The following is a 17,425-nucleotide window of genomic DNA, read 5'->3' as shown; positions in this document are numbered from 1 at the left end:
GAATACGGGCTCATGTGGGGTCAGTAGTTCTGCTCTCTGATTGGTCAATCTCACTTTGAGCCATAATAAGTGTAATTATACTTACATGAGTATACTTGACATGTGAACTCGTTTACTCGTCTGTATACTAAGTATTTACACCAGAGGCAACTTTACCCCATGTCTAAAATTAGCACTGTACGTTCATGTTGTCACGTGAACATTTATGCCAACGTCTCATTAATGTTTTTGTTGATTTGCCAACAACAAACAAAGTGGCTTTTCAGTCTACACCAGTACAAACGTTAATGCCGACGTCCAGAGATGGGTGGACAGAGTTGTCTTTAGTTTCAAGGAGTTGTGTTCAGATTACATCAAACACATGTGGCTCCATGCGAAAACGTGCGTACCATTCACGGTCATTATCAGATGTTCTTTTCTACATTGTCCCACCAAGTTGACTCTGTCTTTCTTCCAATTCAACGAAGAGGTCACTCTTCTCATCTGTCTTTGATAGAAAAACAACCGACCCGTGAAGTTCCGGGGTAGTATAGGTCTTCAGCAACCCATAACAGGGATGCCATAAAAGACGACTATGCTTGTCGTAAGAGGCGACTAACGGGATCGGGTGGTCAGGTTTGCTGACTTGGTTGATGCATGTCATCGTATCCCAATTAAGTAGATCGATGCTCATGATGTCAATCACTGGAGGGGCGGTCGGGTAGCCTAGTGGTTAAAGCGTTCCCTCGTCACGCCGAAGACCCGGGTTCGATTCCCGACATGGGTGCAATGTGTGAAGCCCATTTCTGGTGCCCCCACGTGATATTGCGGGAATATTGCTAAAAGCGGCGTAAAACCATACTCACTCACACACTCAATCACTGGATTGTCTCGGATTATTTACAGACCGCCGCCAAAACGCTGGAATATTGCTGAGTGCGGCGTTAAACAACAAAGAGACAAAGAGAGGAAAACAGCCTTTCAAGTTGAAAGTGGTGAACAGAGAGATGAACACGTGTGCGTCACTCTATTGACATGCTTTAGTTAATAAAGTTTCCAAACTTTAGTTAATATTCATATGAACGCATAGTAAATTTACATATGCACACGTATGTATAGTTATGTGCAAAATGACTTTCGTGAGTAATTATAAATGTGAACGGGATGCATGGTGAGTCGCCCTAATTATGATCCGTGCTAGCAGCTGCTCTTGAGTTTCACAAAGTGGCATACCCCGTTCACATGCGACTCTATACATATGTCTGTATATGTGCATACGTGTGTAGAAATACATACATGAGTATACTTGTCATGTTAACGCGTTTACCCATGTGTGTATATTTACACCAGAAGCAAATCTGCATCATGTCTGGAGCAGGTGCAAATGTAAATGTAAATTTGCACTGTGTGTATATGTTGCAATGTGAACGTTTATGTCAACGTAAGAGGATGATCTAATTAATATCTCTTCTTTTGCCAACACCAAACCAGTTGTCAACAGTTGCCAACTTTTATGCGTCTATACACAGAGTTGAGCGGACGGTGTTTTCTTCAAGGTTTCAAGGAGTCAAAACTTTGTACAAATGAAAACAAACACATGTTGCTTCACGCGAAAATTTTCGGTGAAGTAACACTCTTCTCATTCAACTTTGATTGGAAAACAACCTGTTTGTGTTGAAAGTCGTGAACAGACTGACGAATATGTGTGCCTCACACAATTTACATACTATATTTACACACCTAAGATGCTTTTCATGTGAACGCAGAGTAAATTTACATATACGCACGTATGTATAGTTACACATGTGTAAAATTACTCACGTTATTAAATGTTGTGCATATGAACAGGTTGTAAACGTCTATGACTGCATCACCTTGGGCCTTTCACCCACATCAAGCTGACGCACCACCCACGATATAACTGTTGCAGCGGCGTTACATCTCTCTCACTCACTAAACAACGCATGAATGAAACAGCGTAAAATACGAACAGCCATGCACTGTCCTCCTGTTATGTTCATCAGCTGGTATAGTATTCCACTAAAATGTTTCTATTCTATTGCCATTTATTTCAAGGGGAGCGTCTTCTTTATCTGCTTTTCTATAAAACAAAATGTTCCGTTGTCACATTTCCTTGAGACCGTTGAACACCGAACCGAGTCAATCATTCGACAAAACCTCGTTCCGGTCAGTAGTGCGTGTCAATGTCATGTTTGCAATAGCATCACATATCTGGGTCCATTTTTCAGTAGAGACCATTACATTCTAAAACATTTCTTCAAACTGCAAGGCAATAATAAAAGCTCTCTTTTGCGTTCTCAACAAACGGATTCGCCTTTGACACAAAGGTCAGGAAACTTTTGATGATTCCCATCACTTGGAAGAACGTGAAATTATTTGTTCTACACTGTCAGCGTAACGTCTCCTCCTCTTAACAGAAGAGTGTCAGATTGGACAGAGGGCATCGATATGAGGATGGTTCCTGTCAGTTTGTCTCGACAAAGGTAGGGTTCACGGAACCGTTCTTGGTGTTCCTCTGATACCCCCTGCCTCGACCCCAGCTCTGTACCTCCTCCACAGTCTGGGGGAGGGGCCGCTTGTGAGTTTCCGGCAGCATCAACACTAGCATCCCACCCACCGCAGTCAGGCCACCGAATATAGATAAGGGGAGGTAAGTCATTTTCTTTGCCTGTGGAACATAAATAAATTATTATCCAATTGTTTTCATTTGCTAAAACATTCTGTTATAGTTATAGGGGCAATGAGGGTACCTTAGCGGTTAAACCGTTCGCTCGTCACCCCGAAGACCCGCACATGGGTAGACTGCGTGAAGCCCATTTCCGGTGTCCCCCGTCGTGATATTGCTGAAATATTGCTAAAAGCGGACTATTAAAAATGTGTGAAAAAGGCGACTTCTGGTGGAGAGAAGTTCCTATCTGAAATTCTGGGCCTGATGTGGGCTATACTGCATGGTGTCATTGCTGGCACTGGTGGTACATTTAGAATCACTTCTACGCCTCGAAATTAAGCTCACATGAGGACTAGAACGTACTCACCGCTATTACCATGGAAGGGGCTGCCGTGCTACCGATGTTTTCAAAAAAAGAACACATTCCTAGAGCGTGGTTCCTGCAAGAGGCATCATCAATCAGTTTATAGGAGCAGAGTTGTTGGCAAGATATGTCATATGGAAGTGTATCGTCAGAATTAAATGTAACTGCAGTCGACTATTGTTAGGTTGTTAATAAATCATGAATATCCGTCTTAATCCAAGCTTATACATATTCAACGTTTCTAAACAGTTCATAGTGCCCAACGAAAAAATCTGTCTTGTGTGTTCAGATATATTACTGAAGTACAGTAAGCATCATAAAATTATATTAGCAAAACTGAAGTTCAGATCTGAATGCTTGCAATAAAGTTAAAGCCACAAATACTTATGCTGTACCCGACCTTTCATATTCTTTTGGTGTTGTTGATTGGAAGTAAAACACCTACTTCTTTCTGATGTTTAATATTATCTTTTCCCATGAAAATGTGTTCCCGTGTGAATAAAATAAAAATTGTTGATAAACAAGACAACGGTGCCCTGTACCTGATGGACGTGGGGAACATCTCCGAGGCATACAGATACACAGTTGAGTAAGATCCAGTGATGCCAAACTTCCCGATCATCACCAATGCTGTCTTCAACCAGACTATATCACTTCCGTCACCTAGAAACGTGGCAAAAGAGAGACAGATGGCAGACCTAATTTATTAAGATGCCAGACATTCCTGGTAAGTATAATCACTCACTGGAGATCAGCTCGACTGCTCACAGACTGCCCACGTCAAAATCTTCTGTTAGGTGGGGTTGGTTGGTCAGGCCAAAAACCGAAGCTTCCACTCCACACAATGTTCGAAGCCCATGAAGCTGGGCTATGACTTGAATATTGCTAAAAGCGGCCTCAATTCCTACCTAACCTGCTAGCTCTAATTCTTCGTGTAATATACATTGTACATATATTTGATCTATGCCATTCAAGGACGCCATACCGGAAGTACTTGGAACAAAAATGGCGCCAATGTTGGCGGCGGCACAGACGAGGAGGAACACACTCATGGGAATTCGCCGGCCGATACTGTGGACAAAGGAAACCTGAATTGTGAAAATTGTATCACCAACTGTTATGGTCAAAACCATTAACTCCATTTCAGCACTTTTTTGTAAGCATTCAACAGGTCCCAAGAGAGCACTTGGAGATATATTACTCAAGATCTCAGACACGTTCCTGTGACAGGTATGGCCTCTATATCTAATGTTATTTGGTCTTGGGATGTCAGGGGATGTTTGGAACGTTTTGTTACCTGTTATATACTATAATATATACCAATACAAAGCAATGGCGGCCTACCATCGGTTACTAGCGTATGCGATGATGTACGCCGGTATTTCCACGGTAGCACTCAAGAACAGGTTCAGGAAACGGTCCCCGTTCAGGGTTGGCGTCAGGAACAGCACTCCAAAATACCCCAAACTGTTGGCTAAACTGAAATGTTATAGCTATGCTAATGAATACTGACATCAGGTTACCAAGTGTAGGACTATAATTAACATATTCTTGACCAGACCCAATACTCTGGAGCAATCCTAAGATTATCATATTTCACATTAGTTTTCGTAAGAACCGAAATAATACTTTCAGAAGCGATTAAACGTGTTATGATGGTTACAGGATGATGTCAATGTGGGGCGTCCAGGTTTTACATGTAAGTTAAGTATGAATTTTTACTCTTTTTTCAAATATTTCATTGTTTCTCGATCAATCACAAATGTGCATATATCAATTTGCATACAAAGTACTTACAATAAAAAGAACATGATGAAACAGTAAACGTTGATTTTTGGTATGCACAGAAGACCAAAGGCTGTGAGTTTGGATTCGTGAACTTCTGACATCACTAATCCCTCTTTTTTGTCCGATTCTGGCTTTGTCTCAGTCTTTGACCGTTCCCGATCACGGCCCCGTTCCTGAACGCCCTCAGGCTCCCCCAGGGTAGTCCAAGTTCCCCGGGCCGCCTCTTCCAGCTTGCGGCGGATATCAGTGGGCAGAAAGATCTTATTCATCTTGGCGGCTCGGCGGAGAACCGATTCGGCCTCGTCCAGTTTTTTCTTTGAGACCAACCAAGGAACGGACTCCGATAATAGACTGATGAGGGAAAAAACTAACTTGTATCACACAATTTCAAACTCATTGTTGTAACTAAATCGGAGCCAAGTAGGTACTCACTAGTTTCTGTGAACACTCGCTAGATACGCGAAAAATAAATCTAACAAGAAAAAGAAATCTACGTTTGTGTTTTGAATTATTATCACCTGGGAGGCAGCAGTTACCAGATTATCATTGTCCAGGAAAACGCGACTTAACTTACCATATGCAGCCTATACTTAGGAGGTTGGGCAGCGAGATCAGCATCTCAAGATGGCGCCAGTTTCTGACCAGGTAGCCGAACAAAGCCAGCAACATTAGGCCCATAGCCCAAAAGAACTGGACACTGACGGCGGGCAAGAGGCGATGTGTTGAGGCGAAAGATTCGGACAGTAATACAGACACACACAGAGCAATTGTCTGAAACATACCGAATGTTGGGGTAATTGTCAAAAGTTCAATGAAGTAATTTAGTTTTCACTTTGACTTCGGCTTAAACAGCGTCCATAATTAAGATGTTCAATGAACAGCATCATAATTACTGTCATGATTACTGCTTTCGAAACATGGGGTCATGAATTTGAATCAATTGTAAGAGAGAAACTGAATGGGCTTTCGGTCACCCTTCCTTGATTATTGTATCTCCATTGTATTATGATCAATATCCTGGATGCCACTACAGCTTCGTTTTGGAAGTGACGTCACGAGATCCATATGTAATGTCAAACATCTTAACATCAATTTAGCAAATAATTTCTCTCGATCACTTACTTGTGCTTAAAATCAACAACAAATGATAATGCCTCTTCTGAACGCAACATAGATCTACATTCACCGAGCGAATCACAGGACTGTTATAAATGATTTGTCGTCCTAATGCTACAAGGCGTCCGCTTGTACTTGCGTCGGCACGCAATTGTCGAGAGAGCATAGGTGTCATCACGGCATGTTTAAACCATGAAAAAAATATTGAACGTCTATTTTTAGCGCCCTGTCATTCAAACCGGCTCCTACACAATGCTAAGGTGGCGAATGGGTACAGGGCACATATCATAATAGATGAGTAGGATAAACAGGAGGAAAATAATAATAATAATAATAGGCCATTTATATTGCGCTTTCGGCACTGATTGGTGAGCAGAGAATGTCAGCCATCCATCACCCTCCCTAACATATATTTCAGCTATTTCTCTCTCCGTTTAAATACTTAGCTTAGTCTACTGACAATACACCTAAAACATCGCAGACTCAGTCTGTCCTTGCAAGTTTGGCACCTACCTGACACAACTCTCACAACTCACCATGTTGAAGAGGCCGATGAAGAACCTGATGACTGTGTACGCGATGAAGTCAGTCACCCAGGCCAAGCCGAAGCCGAGAACCGCCTGGGCCCACAGACAGGCCAGCATCACCCTCTTCCTCCCAAACACATCCGACAAGGGTGAGAGGAACACCGCCCCACAGGTAGTGCCCACCATGTAGATGGTGGTGGACAGCTCCACCAGGTACTCCTTGTCACACACCAGGCTCCACTGACAACAGACACACCCAGCATTACAACACAGTACTATGTCAAAGGGTATGTTGTAAACGTCTGAGACCTGCATCACTTCGGGCTTTCCTCCCACATATAACTGGAATACTGTTAAAAGCGGCGTTAAACCCAACTCACTCACACTCACTCAAAGAGTATGTTCCAGCGCGTTCCTTTGTGACCGTTCTCTTGGAGGACTTATGCCCATGGAGGGTTTTACTAGGAAAATGTTTCCACGATGCATTTACACTGGCAATATTCATTCGGGATGGAACTAATTCCATGTGTAACTGACCCGTGAAGATCCGGGGTAGAATAGGTCTTCAGCAACCCATGCTTGCTGTAAAAGGCGACTATGCTTGTCGCAAGAGGTGACTAACGGGATCAGGTGGTCAGGCTCGTTAACTTGATTGATGCTTGTCATCGTATCCCAATTGCGTGGACCGATGCTCATGATGTCAATCACTGGATTGTCTGGTCCAGACTCGACTATTTACAGTCCCCCGTCATATAGCTGGAATATTGCTGGGTGCGGCGTTAAACAACAAACAAACAAACACATATTCTGACATGAAGGTATGATAATGTATTGTTTGGGAGGATATCGAAGCTATGGTAGGGATAGAGTCGAAACCAAACCATGTGTAACTCATCATCGTTGACATAGGCAGTTGGTGGAATTCTAAGCGTTGAAAGGGTGCATGTTTATTTGTTACTGTGAGGTCTTCAGGTAACTGGATCATCATGGGAGTGAGTTGAAGTTAGCTAGAATCTTCTTTCCTTTCGGCTAGATATAAGGACATCAGATAATCAAATATTCCAGCATGGGGCGATGTTTAGGGGCATAACACTATTGAATCTTCACCTCTGGACTTATGATGAGGACAGATCTATAAATACATACGTGGTATAAAGACTTCAGCTGATTGGACCTTCTTGTGTGGGTCTATATTTAGTGTCATCGGTAAATCCTGTTTTAAGTACTTCTTTTTTGAACAGTGAAAGTTGAGATTCAGTATGTAAACACGATATAGCATTAGCCTCTCAAAGGGCGGTGGGGTAGCCTAATGGTTAAAGCCTTCGCTCGTCACGCTGAAGAACCAGGTTCAATTCCCCACATGGGCATAATGTGTGAAGCCCATTTCTGGTGTCTTTCCGTGATACTAGTATTGGTGGAATATTGCTAAAAGCGGCGTAAATCCTCACTCACTCACTCACTCACTCACTCACTCACTTAGCCTGTCAAGGATCAATTAGCGAGTTTTAGTGGTTGGGTCCTTGCTTTACCCGAGTACAATTACACACTCTCGGGAATGTTCCAGTCACGTCTTTGCGCATCGTATCCATATTGGGAATTAAACCGGGATCTTTGGCGTGACGAGCAACCACTGTCCCCACAAGGACCCTCACCTGTCCTCACCTCTCCCTCACCTGGGCAATATAATGGGTAGAGCAGGGTAGCCAATACACAATGATGTCCCATGCAGATCACATGGCAACAACAATGAATTGATCATTAAACGCCATTTAGTATTAGAGTGAGCAGGGAAATTTCACTTTCAATATTTTATATTGACCATGCTAATCCATGAGATGCCATCCTGAAGATTTCATTAGGGGACCAATTAAACAATAAAAATTGAGTCGACAGGGATGAGGAAAAAGACATCAATATTATTTAATATCATTTGTCATCTTAAAGACTTCGGAGGGGTTTCAATGTTCCGTTTCCTTTGAATATGCTTTCAGCAAAACAACTAGAAAGTCTTAACTATCTAATCACCAGTCACACCCACCTCGGCTAGGAATGAAGTCTCTCCTGGCTGAAATCCATATGTCCATCCATTCTGGCAGGCCACTGTGGCATTCCTCTCCCCCGGGGTGGCGTACATCAGACACTTGTCCCACACCCACACCCCGTCCTTTTCCTTGCCAGGGATGGTGAGGTTGAGCGTGGTGTTAGGGGCAGGTGTACAGTGATAGCCCGGGTCATAGCCAAGGTACATAGGACTGAACACATGCCACGACCCCCTCATGTACAGGAACCCCAGACAGAAGTAGGCCACCAATTGGAAGGGCTTGTATCCCCCCACTAGCTGTTGTATGTCGTCAACCTCCATGGTGCTACTCAAACAGCAATTTCTGAAAACATAGAGTAAGCGACTAGTTGTGCGATGCACTTATCAAGGTCAAAAGTATGTAGGGGCGGAATGCAAGTATGCGTACTCGGGTCAACTCGACATTCTCCGCCACCTATATAATGCTATGTGATACGCACGTAGGTTACCTGTTGTTTTACAAGCCTATGATTACAGTGAAGCTGCGTTAAAGCCTCAGTCACACAGACAATGCGATCGTCCGCGATGCAACCTCCTGGCGACCAAAATATTTGACAATCGCAATGAGGTTTCAGTGGTCTCTGAGAGGTTTCATTGAGGTCGCTACAAGGTTTCAGAGCGGTCGCAAAACCCATTCGGTCGCAACTAATTTTTTGAACATGCACAAAAGACTGGCTGCGACCGATTAGGTCGCTCGGAGGTTTCATTGGTCTCCCAGAGGTCCATAAGTGGTGTTATTCTAATCGCAGATTGGTTTCCACTGTGCGGCAGTGGTGTTGACTCTTTGCAACCTAGTGGCGACCTATCGGTGATTGATCAGTGATGAGGCGGTGATCGACCGGTGCTTCATCGGTGACTGGTTGTCGACCGGTTGCAAGGTGGTTTCAAAGCGTGCGTCGATCATTCTACGTTGGGTTTGCAACATGTCACCGTGTATATAAAAAGACCTGTCTGTGCATTACAGCATCATTTTATCATAAGTACTCAGAAAGTTCACATCAATTATTTCCATTCATCACTATGGTCCGTAAAGGCAGGAAAACAAAAGAACCAGAAATGTAGAAGATACAATAGAGCCAACTGCTGTGGTGCACAGGTCTGCTACAATTGAGCCAGAGCCAACAACATCTCAACATAGGAAGAGGCGGATACCTGATGAGGAAGGGGGCCAGAGATGTCCGATGTTGACAGGCTCCATTCTGTGGTAGCCCACGAAATCACCACGACTTTCTCTCTCTCCAACTCTGCCATCAGATTCGCATAGTCTCCTAGCTGTGGCCTTCTTCGATCCAAGGTCTCAGTCAATACTGCCTTCGTCTTGTCCTCATTCTTCTGTATAGGTCATCATGGCAGCAACTGCAGCATTTTGATTTATTCTTTGCAGGCGGAGCAACTGCAACTGTTCTGCTGGTAACATCTTGACAACTTGCAAAGAAATTATTTGATTCAGAAAAGCACCCTTTTTATATGCATTATGTTTTGATCGGTGATCGATCGACAACTAGTCACCGACCAATCCACGATCAGTTGCAACAAGTCGCCGAAGATTCGCTGACTAGTCACCGATCGGTTTCAACCAGTAGCAAACATTTCGCCGTATCTGCGGTGAAGAGTTGCCGATCAATCACTGACAAGTTACAAAACCTATCGCTGATTGATAATACCCTAATTCCAAATATGGGCAGAAGTAGTTGCACAGGTCAGCGATCGCCAGTCAGTCGCAAAGGAAATCAGTCTGCAAGAGGTTGCATCGCGGTCGCATTGTCTGTGTGACTGTAGCTTAAGTCTTGAAAATTATCTGCCGGATCCCACCGGGTACGGCCATCAACACACGCACACACGCTCACACGCACACACGCTCACACAAACACGCACACACGCTCACACAAACACGCACACACGCTTACACGCACACACGCTCACACAAACACGCACACACGCTCACACAAACACACGCTCACACGCACATACGCTCACACGCTCACACGCACATACGCTCACACGCTCACCTGCACACACGCTCAAGGTTAATCCGTATATCAGTGAATATTTAATCCGGAAATCTGTTAAAGGGGTGTCACTGTCTTCATATCTGAACATTTCCCCATCACAGTTTCTTCGTGTGTTTGTTTGTCGCTAAACGCCGCCCTCAGCGATACTCCAGCTATATGACGACGGTCTGAAAATAATCGAAACTGGACCAGACAATCCAGTGAATGACATCAAGATACAATGACATGCATCAACCATGTCAGCGAGCCTGACCACCCGATCCCGTTAGTCGCCTCTTGCGACAAGCACGTTCACACATAGATGTCTCGCTGAAGTAAGGTGGGAGTTTTGTACTCTGCTTCCGTCACGTGTCTGTGTATAAATCACTCACAGCCCAAACATAAGACGTCCTTGATTCTACAACAAAGGGTACAATAACACACACTCAGCGCGGTCCTAACAGGGGTCGTCCCTGATGAGCTCACGAAGCTGTGTACTACGTGTGTTATTCTATTAATCTATTTATTTATTTGTTGTTTAACGCCGCACACGGCAATATTCCAGCTATATTACGGCGGTCTGTAAATTATCAAGCTTGCACCAGACATTCCAGTGATTGACATCGATCCACGCAATTGGGATACGATGACATGCATCAACCAAGTCAGCGAGCCAGACCACCCGATCCCATTAGTCGCCTCTTACGACAAGCATAGTCGCTTTTTACCACAAGTATGGGTTGCTGAAGACCTATTCTACCCCGGATCTTCACGGGTCTATTCTATTAAGAAAATAGGGTATCAATGTTTTTATGTAAAACACATCATTATATGAAATGTGTAGATCGTCAGAAAATATGCATACGCTTAAACATCGTTCATCAATAATCCTTTCTCAATTAAATCGTTTAGTGACCTTATATGTGTGTGGACGTTTGTAATAGTTACCTTCCCGGAAAAGAGGTTCCCTCGCAAACTAAGAGAGTTTGATTATTATGAATATACAAAACGAAGCATCTCTTCACAGAAAACTTGTAAATCCTGGAGTATCCAGTTGAGACTACAGTGTAGGCGAGCGGGTGTATGTGCGCGGTGGAGAACACACGTCATACGGGCACAGGTAGGAGCTCCCTTATAACTTCCACGACACTGACACGCAATATATACCAGGCACTTGTCATGCTTATGCTGTGTATTACTATGTAAAGGCGAAGGTCATGTGAACACGTGACTCACGTGAATACATCCTTGTCCTAATGTCTTAAAATATATAACCCAATGGTTAACATGACCTGCCGCCATACACTAGAATGTGTGATGTGGTGCAGTGCATTGTGTTCCAGCGTATAAGAAAATCAAGGCTTTCTAATCTTACATTAGGACGTGTAGCTATTGTAATTATCCATTGCTGAAATGTCATGAATTCAAAGTGAACCGTGCATGTCCTATTGCTAAGTTATAAATTGACAATATCAAAATTGTGTTCATACTATAAAATTAATTCACCTCGACGAAAAGAAACAGTCAATCCCTATTTGTAAGTTGTAAAGCACGTATGTTGCAAAGCACGTATGTTAGCATGATGAATAAGTACGTCAACACATTCTGTTAAGTACAGTGTATTTCGACGTATTGAGGCCCCGTTTTACCAATCAGCTCTTCCTAAGAAATATTACCGAAACCTTGTATTCATCTGTCAAACATGTCTTACCTTCAGAGCCTAATCACGACACGTCCGTCAAAGTTTCACGTTGTGGGAGGACATAAGTATTTACGTTACATACACCAGTCACCAGCCGACCACGACCTATCTGATGGCTGGTTCACCCTTATCTCGGTAGTATGTACAGTGGTGTTATTGACAGTGTTTGTATTCAGATCACCTTGAACCCGGATGTAGTGAATTGTTGTTCTTCACTATAAACACCCAAGCCTACGGCAAAATATCTACCCTTACTCATACTCAGAAAGTTCACATCAATTATTTCCATTCATCACTATGGTCCGTAAAGGCAGGAAAACAAAAGAACCAGAAATGTAGAAGATACAATAGAGCCAACTGCTGTGGTGCACAGGTCTGCTACAATTGAGCCAGAGCCAACAACATCTCAACATAGGAAGAGGCGGATACCTGATGAGGAAGGGGGCCAGAGATGTCCGATGTTGACAGGCTCCATTCTGTGGTAGCCCACGAAATCACCACGACTTTCTCTCTCTCCAACTCTGCCATCAGATTCGCATAGTCTCCTAGCTGTGGCCTTCTTCGATCCAAGGTCTCAGTCAATACTGCCTTCGTCTTGTCCTCATTCTTCTGTATAGGTCATCATGGCAGCAACTGCAGCATTTTGATTTATTCTTTGCAGGCGGAGCAACTGCAACTGTTCTGCTGGTAACATCTTGACAACTTGCAAAGAAATTATTTGATTCAGAAAAGCACCCTTTTTATATGCATTATGTTTTGATCGGTGATCGATCGACAACTAGTCACCGACCAATCCACGATCAGTTGCAACAAGTCGCCGAAGATTCGCTGACTAGTCACCGATCGGTTTCAACCAGTAGCAAACATTTCGCCGTATCTGCGGTGAAGAGTTGCCGATCAATCACTGACAAGTTACAAAACCTATCGCTGATTGATAATACCCTAATTCCAAATATGGGCAGAAGTAGTTGCACAGGTCAGCGATCGCCAGTCAGTCGCAAAGGAAATCAGTCTGCAAGAGGTTGCATCGCGGTCGCATTGTCTGTGTGACTGTAGCTTAAGTCTTGAAAATTATCTGCCGGATCCCACCGGGTACGGCCATCAACACACGCACACACGCTCACACGCTCACACGCACACACGCTCACACAAACACGCACACACGCTCACACAAACACGCACACACGCTTACACGCACACACGCTCACACAAACACGCACACACGCTCACACAAACACACGCTCACACGCACATACGCTCACACGCTCACACGCTCACACGCACATACGCTCACACGCTCACCTGCACACACGCTCAAGGTTAATCCGTATATCAGTGAATATTTAATCCGGAAATCTGTTAAAGGGGTGTCACTGTCTTCATATCTGAACATTTCCCCATCACAGTTTTTTCGTGTGTTTGTTTGTCGCTAAACGCCGCCCTCAGCGATACTCCAGCTATATGACGACGGTCTGAAAATAATCGAAACTGGACCAGACAATCCAGTGAATGACATCAAGATACAATGACATGCATCAACCATGTCAGCGAGCCTGACCACCCGATCCCGTTAGTCGCCTCTTGCGACAAGCACGTTCACACATAGATGTCTCGCTGAAGTAAGGTGGGAGTTTTGTACTCTGCTTCCGTCACGTGTCTGTGTATAAATCACTCTCAGCCCAAACAGAAGACGTCCTTGATTCTACAACAAAGGGTACAATAACACACACTCAGCGCGGTCCTAACAGGGGTCGTCCCTGATGAGCTCACGAAGCTGTGTACTACGTGTGTTATTCTATTAATCTATTTATTTATTTGTTGTTTAACGCAGCACACGGCAATATTCCAGCTATATTACGGCGGTCTGTAAATTATCAAGCTTGCACCAGACATTCCAGTGATTGACATCGATCCACGCAATTGGGATACGATGACATGCATCAACCAAGTCAGCGAGCCAGACCACCCGATCCCATTAGTCGCCTCTTACGACAAGCATAGTCGCTTTTTACGACAAGTATGGGTTGCTGAAGACCTATTCTACCCCGGATCTTCACGGGTCTATTCTATTAAGAAAATAGGGTATCAATGTTTTTATGTAAAACACATCATTATATGAAATGTGTAGATCGTCAGAAAATATGCATACGCTTAAACATCGTTCATCAATAATCCTTTCTCAATTAAATCGTTTAGTGACCTTATATGTGTGTGGACGTTTGTAATAGTTACCTTCCTAATAGTTTGATTATTATGAATATACAAAACGAAGCATCTCTTCACAGAAAACTTGTAAATCCTGGAGTATCCAGTTGAGACTACAGTGTAGGCGAGCGGGTGTATGTGCGCGGTGGAGAACACACGTCATACGGGCACAGGTAGGAGCTCCCTTATAACTTCCACGACACTGACACGCAATATATACCAGGCACTTGTCATGCTTATGTTGTGTATTACTATGTAAAGGCGAAGGTCATGTGAACACGTGACTCACGTGAATACATCCTTGTCCTAATGTCTTAAAATATATAACCCAATGGTTAACATGACCTGCCGCCATACACTAGAATGTGTGATGTGGTGCAGTGCATTGTGTTCCAGCGTATAAGAAAATCAAGGCTTTCTAATCTTACATTAGGACGTGTAGCTATTGTAATTATCCATTGCTGAAATGTCATGAATTCAAAGTGAACCGTGCATGTCCTATTGCTAAGTTATAAATTGACAATATCAAAATTGTGTTCATACTATAAAATTAATTCACCTCGACGAAAAGAAACAGTCAATCCCTATTTGTAAGTTGTAAAGCACGTATGTTGCAAAGCACGTATGTTAGCATGATGAATAAGTACGTCAACACATTCTGTTAAGTACAGTGTATTTCGACGTATTGAGGCCCCGTTTTACCAATCAGCTCTTCCTAAGAAATATTACCGAAACCTTGTATTCATCTGTCAAACATGTCTTACCTTCAGAGCCTAATCACGACACGTCCGTCAAAGTTTCACGTTGTGGGAGGACATAAGTATTTACGTTACATACACCAGTCACCAGCCGACCACGACCTATCTGATGGCTGGTTCACCCTTATCTCGGTAGTATGTACAGTGGTGTTATTGACAGTGTTTGTATTCAGATCACCTTGAACCCGGATGTAGTGAATTGTTGTTCTTCACTATAAACACCCAAGCCTACGGCAAAATATCTACCCTTACTCATATGCTATACCACTCAAAGTTTCCTAAGGATCAAGTTTTGATGATGTCCAGAAATCATCCAAAATATAAAGATTGAAATATCCCGGTATGACCTCAAAGCTGCCGTGAATTAGTAATTCAGGGTGGCTTCAGAAAACTTCTTCCTGACTGGAAAAGTAGGGAGATTATGCTAAAAAATAAAATTAAAAACACTTTCACAATTGTTGGTTTTGTTTGTAAGGCTTAGAACTGTTTGACCAGCCCTCGTACAGTGAGAAGACCCGAATATTCAGGCACACACACACACTGCATGATAGTGTAATATAATCGAGATAGCAATACATGGTTGCGAAACTACCCGTATTTTTGTGGCATGAGCTTACTTCATATATGGACAGGTTACAAAGGATTACAACATGTAAATGAAACTACAGCACTCAATAATTACAATGTCTCAGTGTCAACCACGTAGTATATTCAAATATACATACGCAGGAAATGGGCACCCTGGATCGTCCTTCTGCTAAGTAGATTCGTGAACTACCGTTTTATAAGCTTTAAAAAAATTCAATTTCGAAAGAAATTACATTTTTCCTCCCTGTCTTGCTATGGGGAAAAACAAAGAGTATTGAGTCTCGGCCTGGCATAACAGTGCTTGCCTGCATGATCACGGGCACCTTCAACAGTGCCCCACATAACCTGCCCGAAACCTGGGATTCTTACATCAACCTTGAGGTTAATATGTTGTCCCCCTTTCGATACGGCCAATGTTGCCTAAAATAGCCGAACATCTCAGCACAAAAACTTCGAGGATTCGGGACTTCTGAGGTCAACTCAATGTGAATGTGGAACACACGGCTTACTTCTGTGTAAACATGATCCCAATAACATGTGATCACGCCTAGATCACGTGGAGTTGATGGTTTTCCTGCGATAGTTATACAAAGCCTAGTCGACAGATGAAAAACTAGTTGAATTAACAACGCGTTGGAGACACGCATCACGTTGCTTATGGTTATTTGGATACTCCTAAATGCAAGAAGTCGACGTACGGTTCTCGGTTGGAATTGACAAAATGGAGTCGGTGGCTTTCGATATATGACAAGTTTACTATATACCTCAGAAATAAATACACACAAGAAGCATTATGTGCCAGGTCAATACATACTGCTATCAGTGGTGGTGGTAGTGCCCCCTAGCCTAACCCTAACAAGGCTGAGGGTAAGACCTTGTCCGTTTTCATCTCTGGAGTGAGTGAATGAGTTGGGTTTTACGCCCATTTTAACAGTATTACAGTTATATCGCGGCGTGTCAGCTTAATGTGGGAGGAAAGCCCGAAGCGATGCAGGTCTCGGACTTTTACGACTTCGGTGAAACCCACGAGCACGGGTATGGTGCTGACAAACCCAGAAACATAAACGGGGCGAACCGGGATTTGAACCCACAATCATAGGTTTCTTGCGTGCCCAGGGGACGGAACTCTGCACAGCGAATCGGTATTTGTATTCGTTTTAACAAAAAAAATGGATTGTCTGACTTATTAAAAGGTTTATATTTGATTCTAAGTGACTAAATAGAGTCCGTTGAACATGATAATTAAATCGTAGTTAAAAAGTAACATATTTTTTTACTTTTTACTTCACTGTCCACCTTTTTCTCAGTAAACGTTAATTGACTGATAAATATCAAATGAGCATATTTTTATCACAATAATCTTTACATTTTGCATTTCGTGATTCGTTTTGAAAGGAATAACAAGAATAACTGATGTTCTTTTCAAAATTTTAGTGTGCATTTACCCATTTATACTTAAAAAATATAATACTTGAGCCAATTCAGACAAACAAATGTAAAGTATGGAGGTCACCAGCCAAAGAAATGAAGCCAAACGTCATCAAACAACGTCAATCTTAACTGTTTCTAAAATCTAGACCCTGCCCAACATCACTACATTCTTTACCTTCGAAACAGGACACTCACTACACCGTACAT

General features: G+C 43.1%; 2 protein-coding genes across 5 annotated transcripts in view; one reads left to right on the top strand and one right to left on the bottom strand.

Annotated features, from left to right (window-relative positions):
• LOC124135725 (organic cation transporter protein-like) overlaps positions 1–746 on the top strand; it is a 36,588-nt gene extending 35,842 nt beyond the window's left edge. Inside the window, exon 11 of the transcript XR_007221013.1 lies at positions 691–746. The gene's annotated coding sequence lies outside the window, so the exon portion shown is untranslated. The remainder of the gene's footprint in view (positions 1–690) is intronic.
• A 729-nt stretch (positions 747–1,475) lies between these two features.
• LOC124135724 (organic cation transporter protein-like) lies at positions 1,476–15,381 on the bottom strand. Of its 4 annotated transcripts, none has more exons than XM_046501224.2 (10): positions 15,206–15,381; positions 8,502–8,847; positions 6,473–6,703; positions 5,395–5,591; positions 4,830–5,171; positions 4,377–4,511; positions 4,018–4,103; positions 3,575–3,695; positions 3,036–3,108; positions 1,476–2,668 (listed from the first exon to the last, which is right to left on the bottom strand). In XM_046501224.2, the coding sequence occupies exons 2-10, from the start codon at positions 8,823–8,825 to the stop codon at positions 2,465–2,467; spliced, it is 1,713 nt and encodes a 570-aa protein (XP_046357180.1). In that variant the 5' UTR covers positions 8,826–8,847; positions 15,206–15,381; the 3' UTR covers positions 1,476–2,464. The 4 variants fall into 4 exon arrangements, with proteins under 4 accessions (XP_046357180.1, XP_046357177.1, XP_046357178.1 ...); XM_046501221.2 differs by lacking the exon at positions 15,206–15,381 and adding an exon at positions 12,246–12,421; XM_046501222.2 differs by lacking the exon at positions 15,206–15,381 and adding an exon at positions 11,483–11,705.
• Between the last annotated feature and the right edge of the window lie 2,044 nt (positions 15,382–17,425).

Source organism: Haliotis rufescens, unplaced genomic scaffold (genome assembly GCF_023055435.1).
Source record: "Haliotis rufescens isolate VD_foot unplaced genomic scaffold, xgHalRufe1.0.p SCAF_1, whole genome shotgun sequence".
NCBI lineage: Eukaryota > Metazoa > Mollusca > Gastropoda > Lepetellida > Haliotidae > Haliotis > Haliotis rufescens.
This window is presented reverse-complemented; position numbering and strand designations above follow the sequence as displayed.

What these genes read in the sequence shown, in the direction of transcription:
- LOC124135724 (XM_046501224.2), bottom strand. Translation starts at nt 8,825, where the DNA reads ATGGAGGTTGACGACATACAACAGCTAGTGGGGGGATACAAGCCCTTC. An exon ending in TCATCGGCCTCTTCAACATG is followed by an intron (nt 5,592 to 6,472) that starts GTGAGTTGTGAG and finishes GGTATGTTTCAG; the next exon opens with ACAATTGCTCTGTGTGTGTC. An exon ending in CCCCTTCCATGGTAATAGCG is followed by an intron (nt 2,669 to 3,035) that starts GTGAGTACGTTC and finishes TATGTTCCACAG; the next exon opens with GCAAAGAAAATGACTTACCT.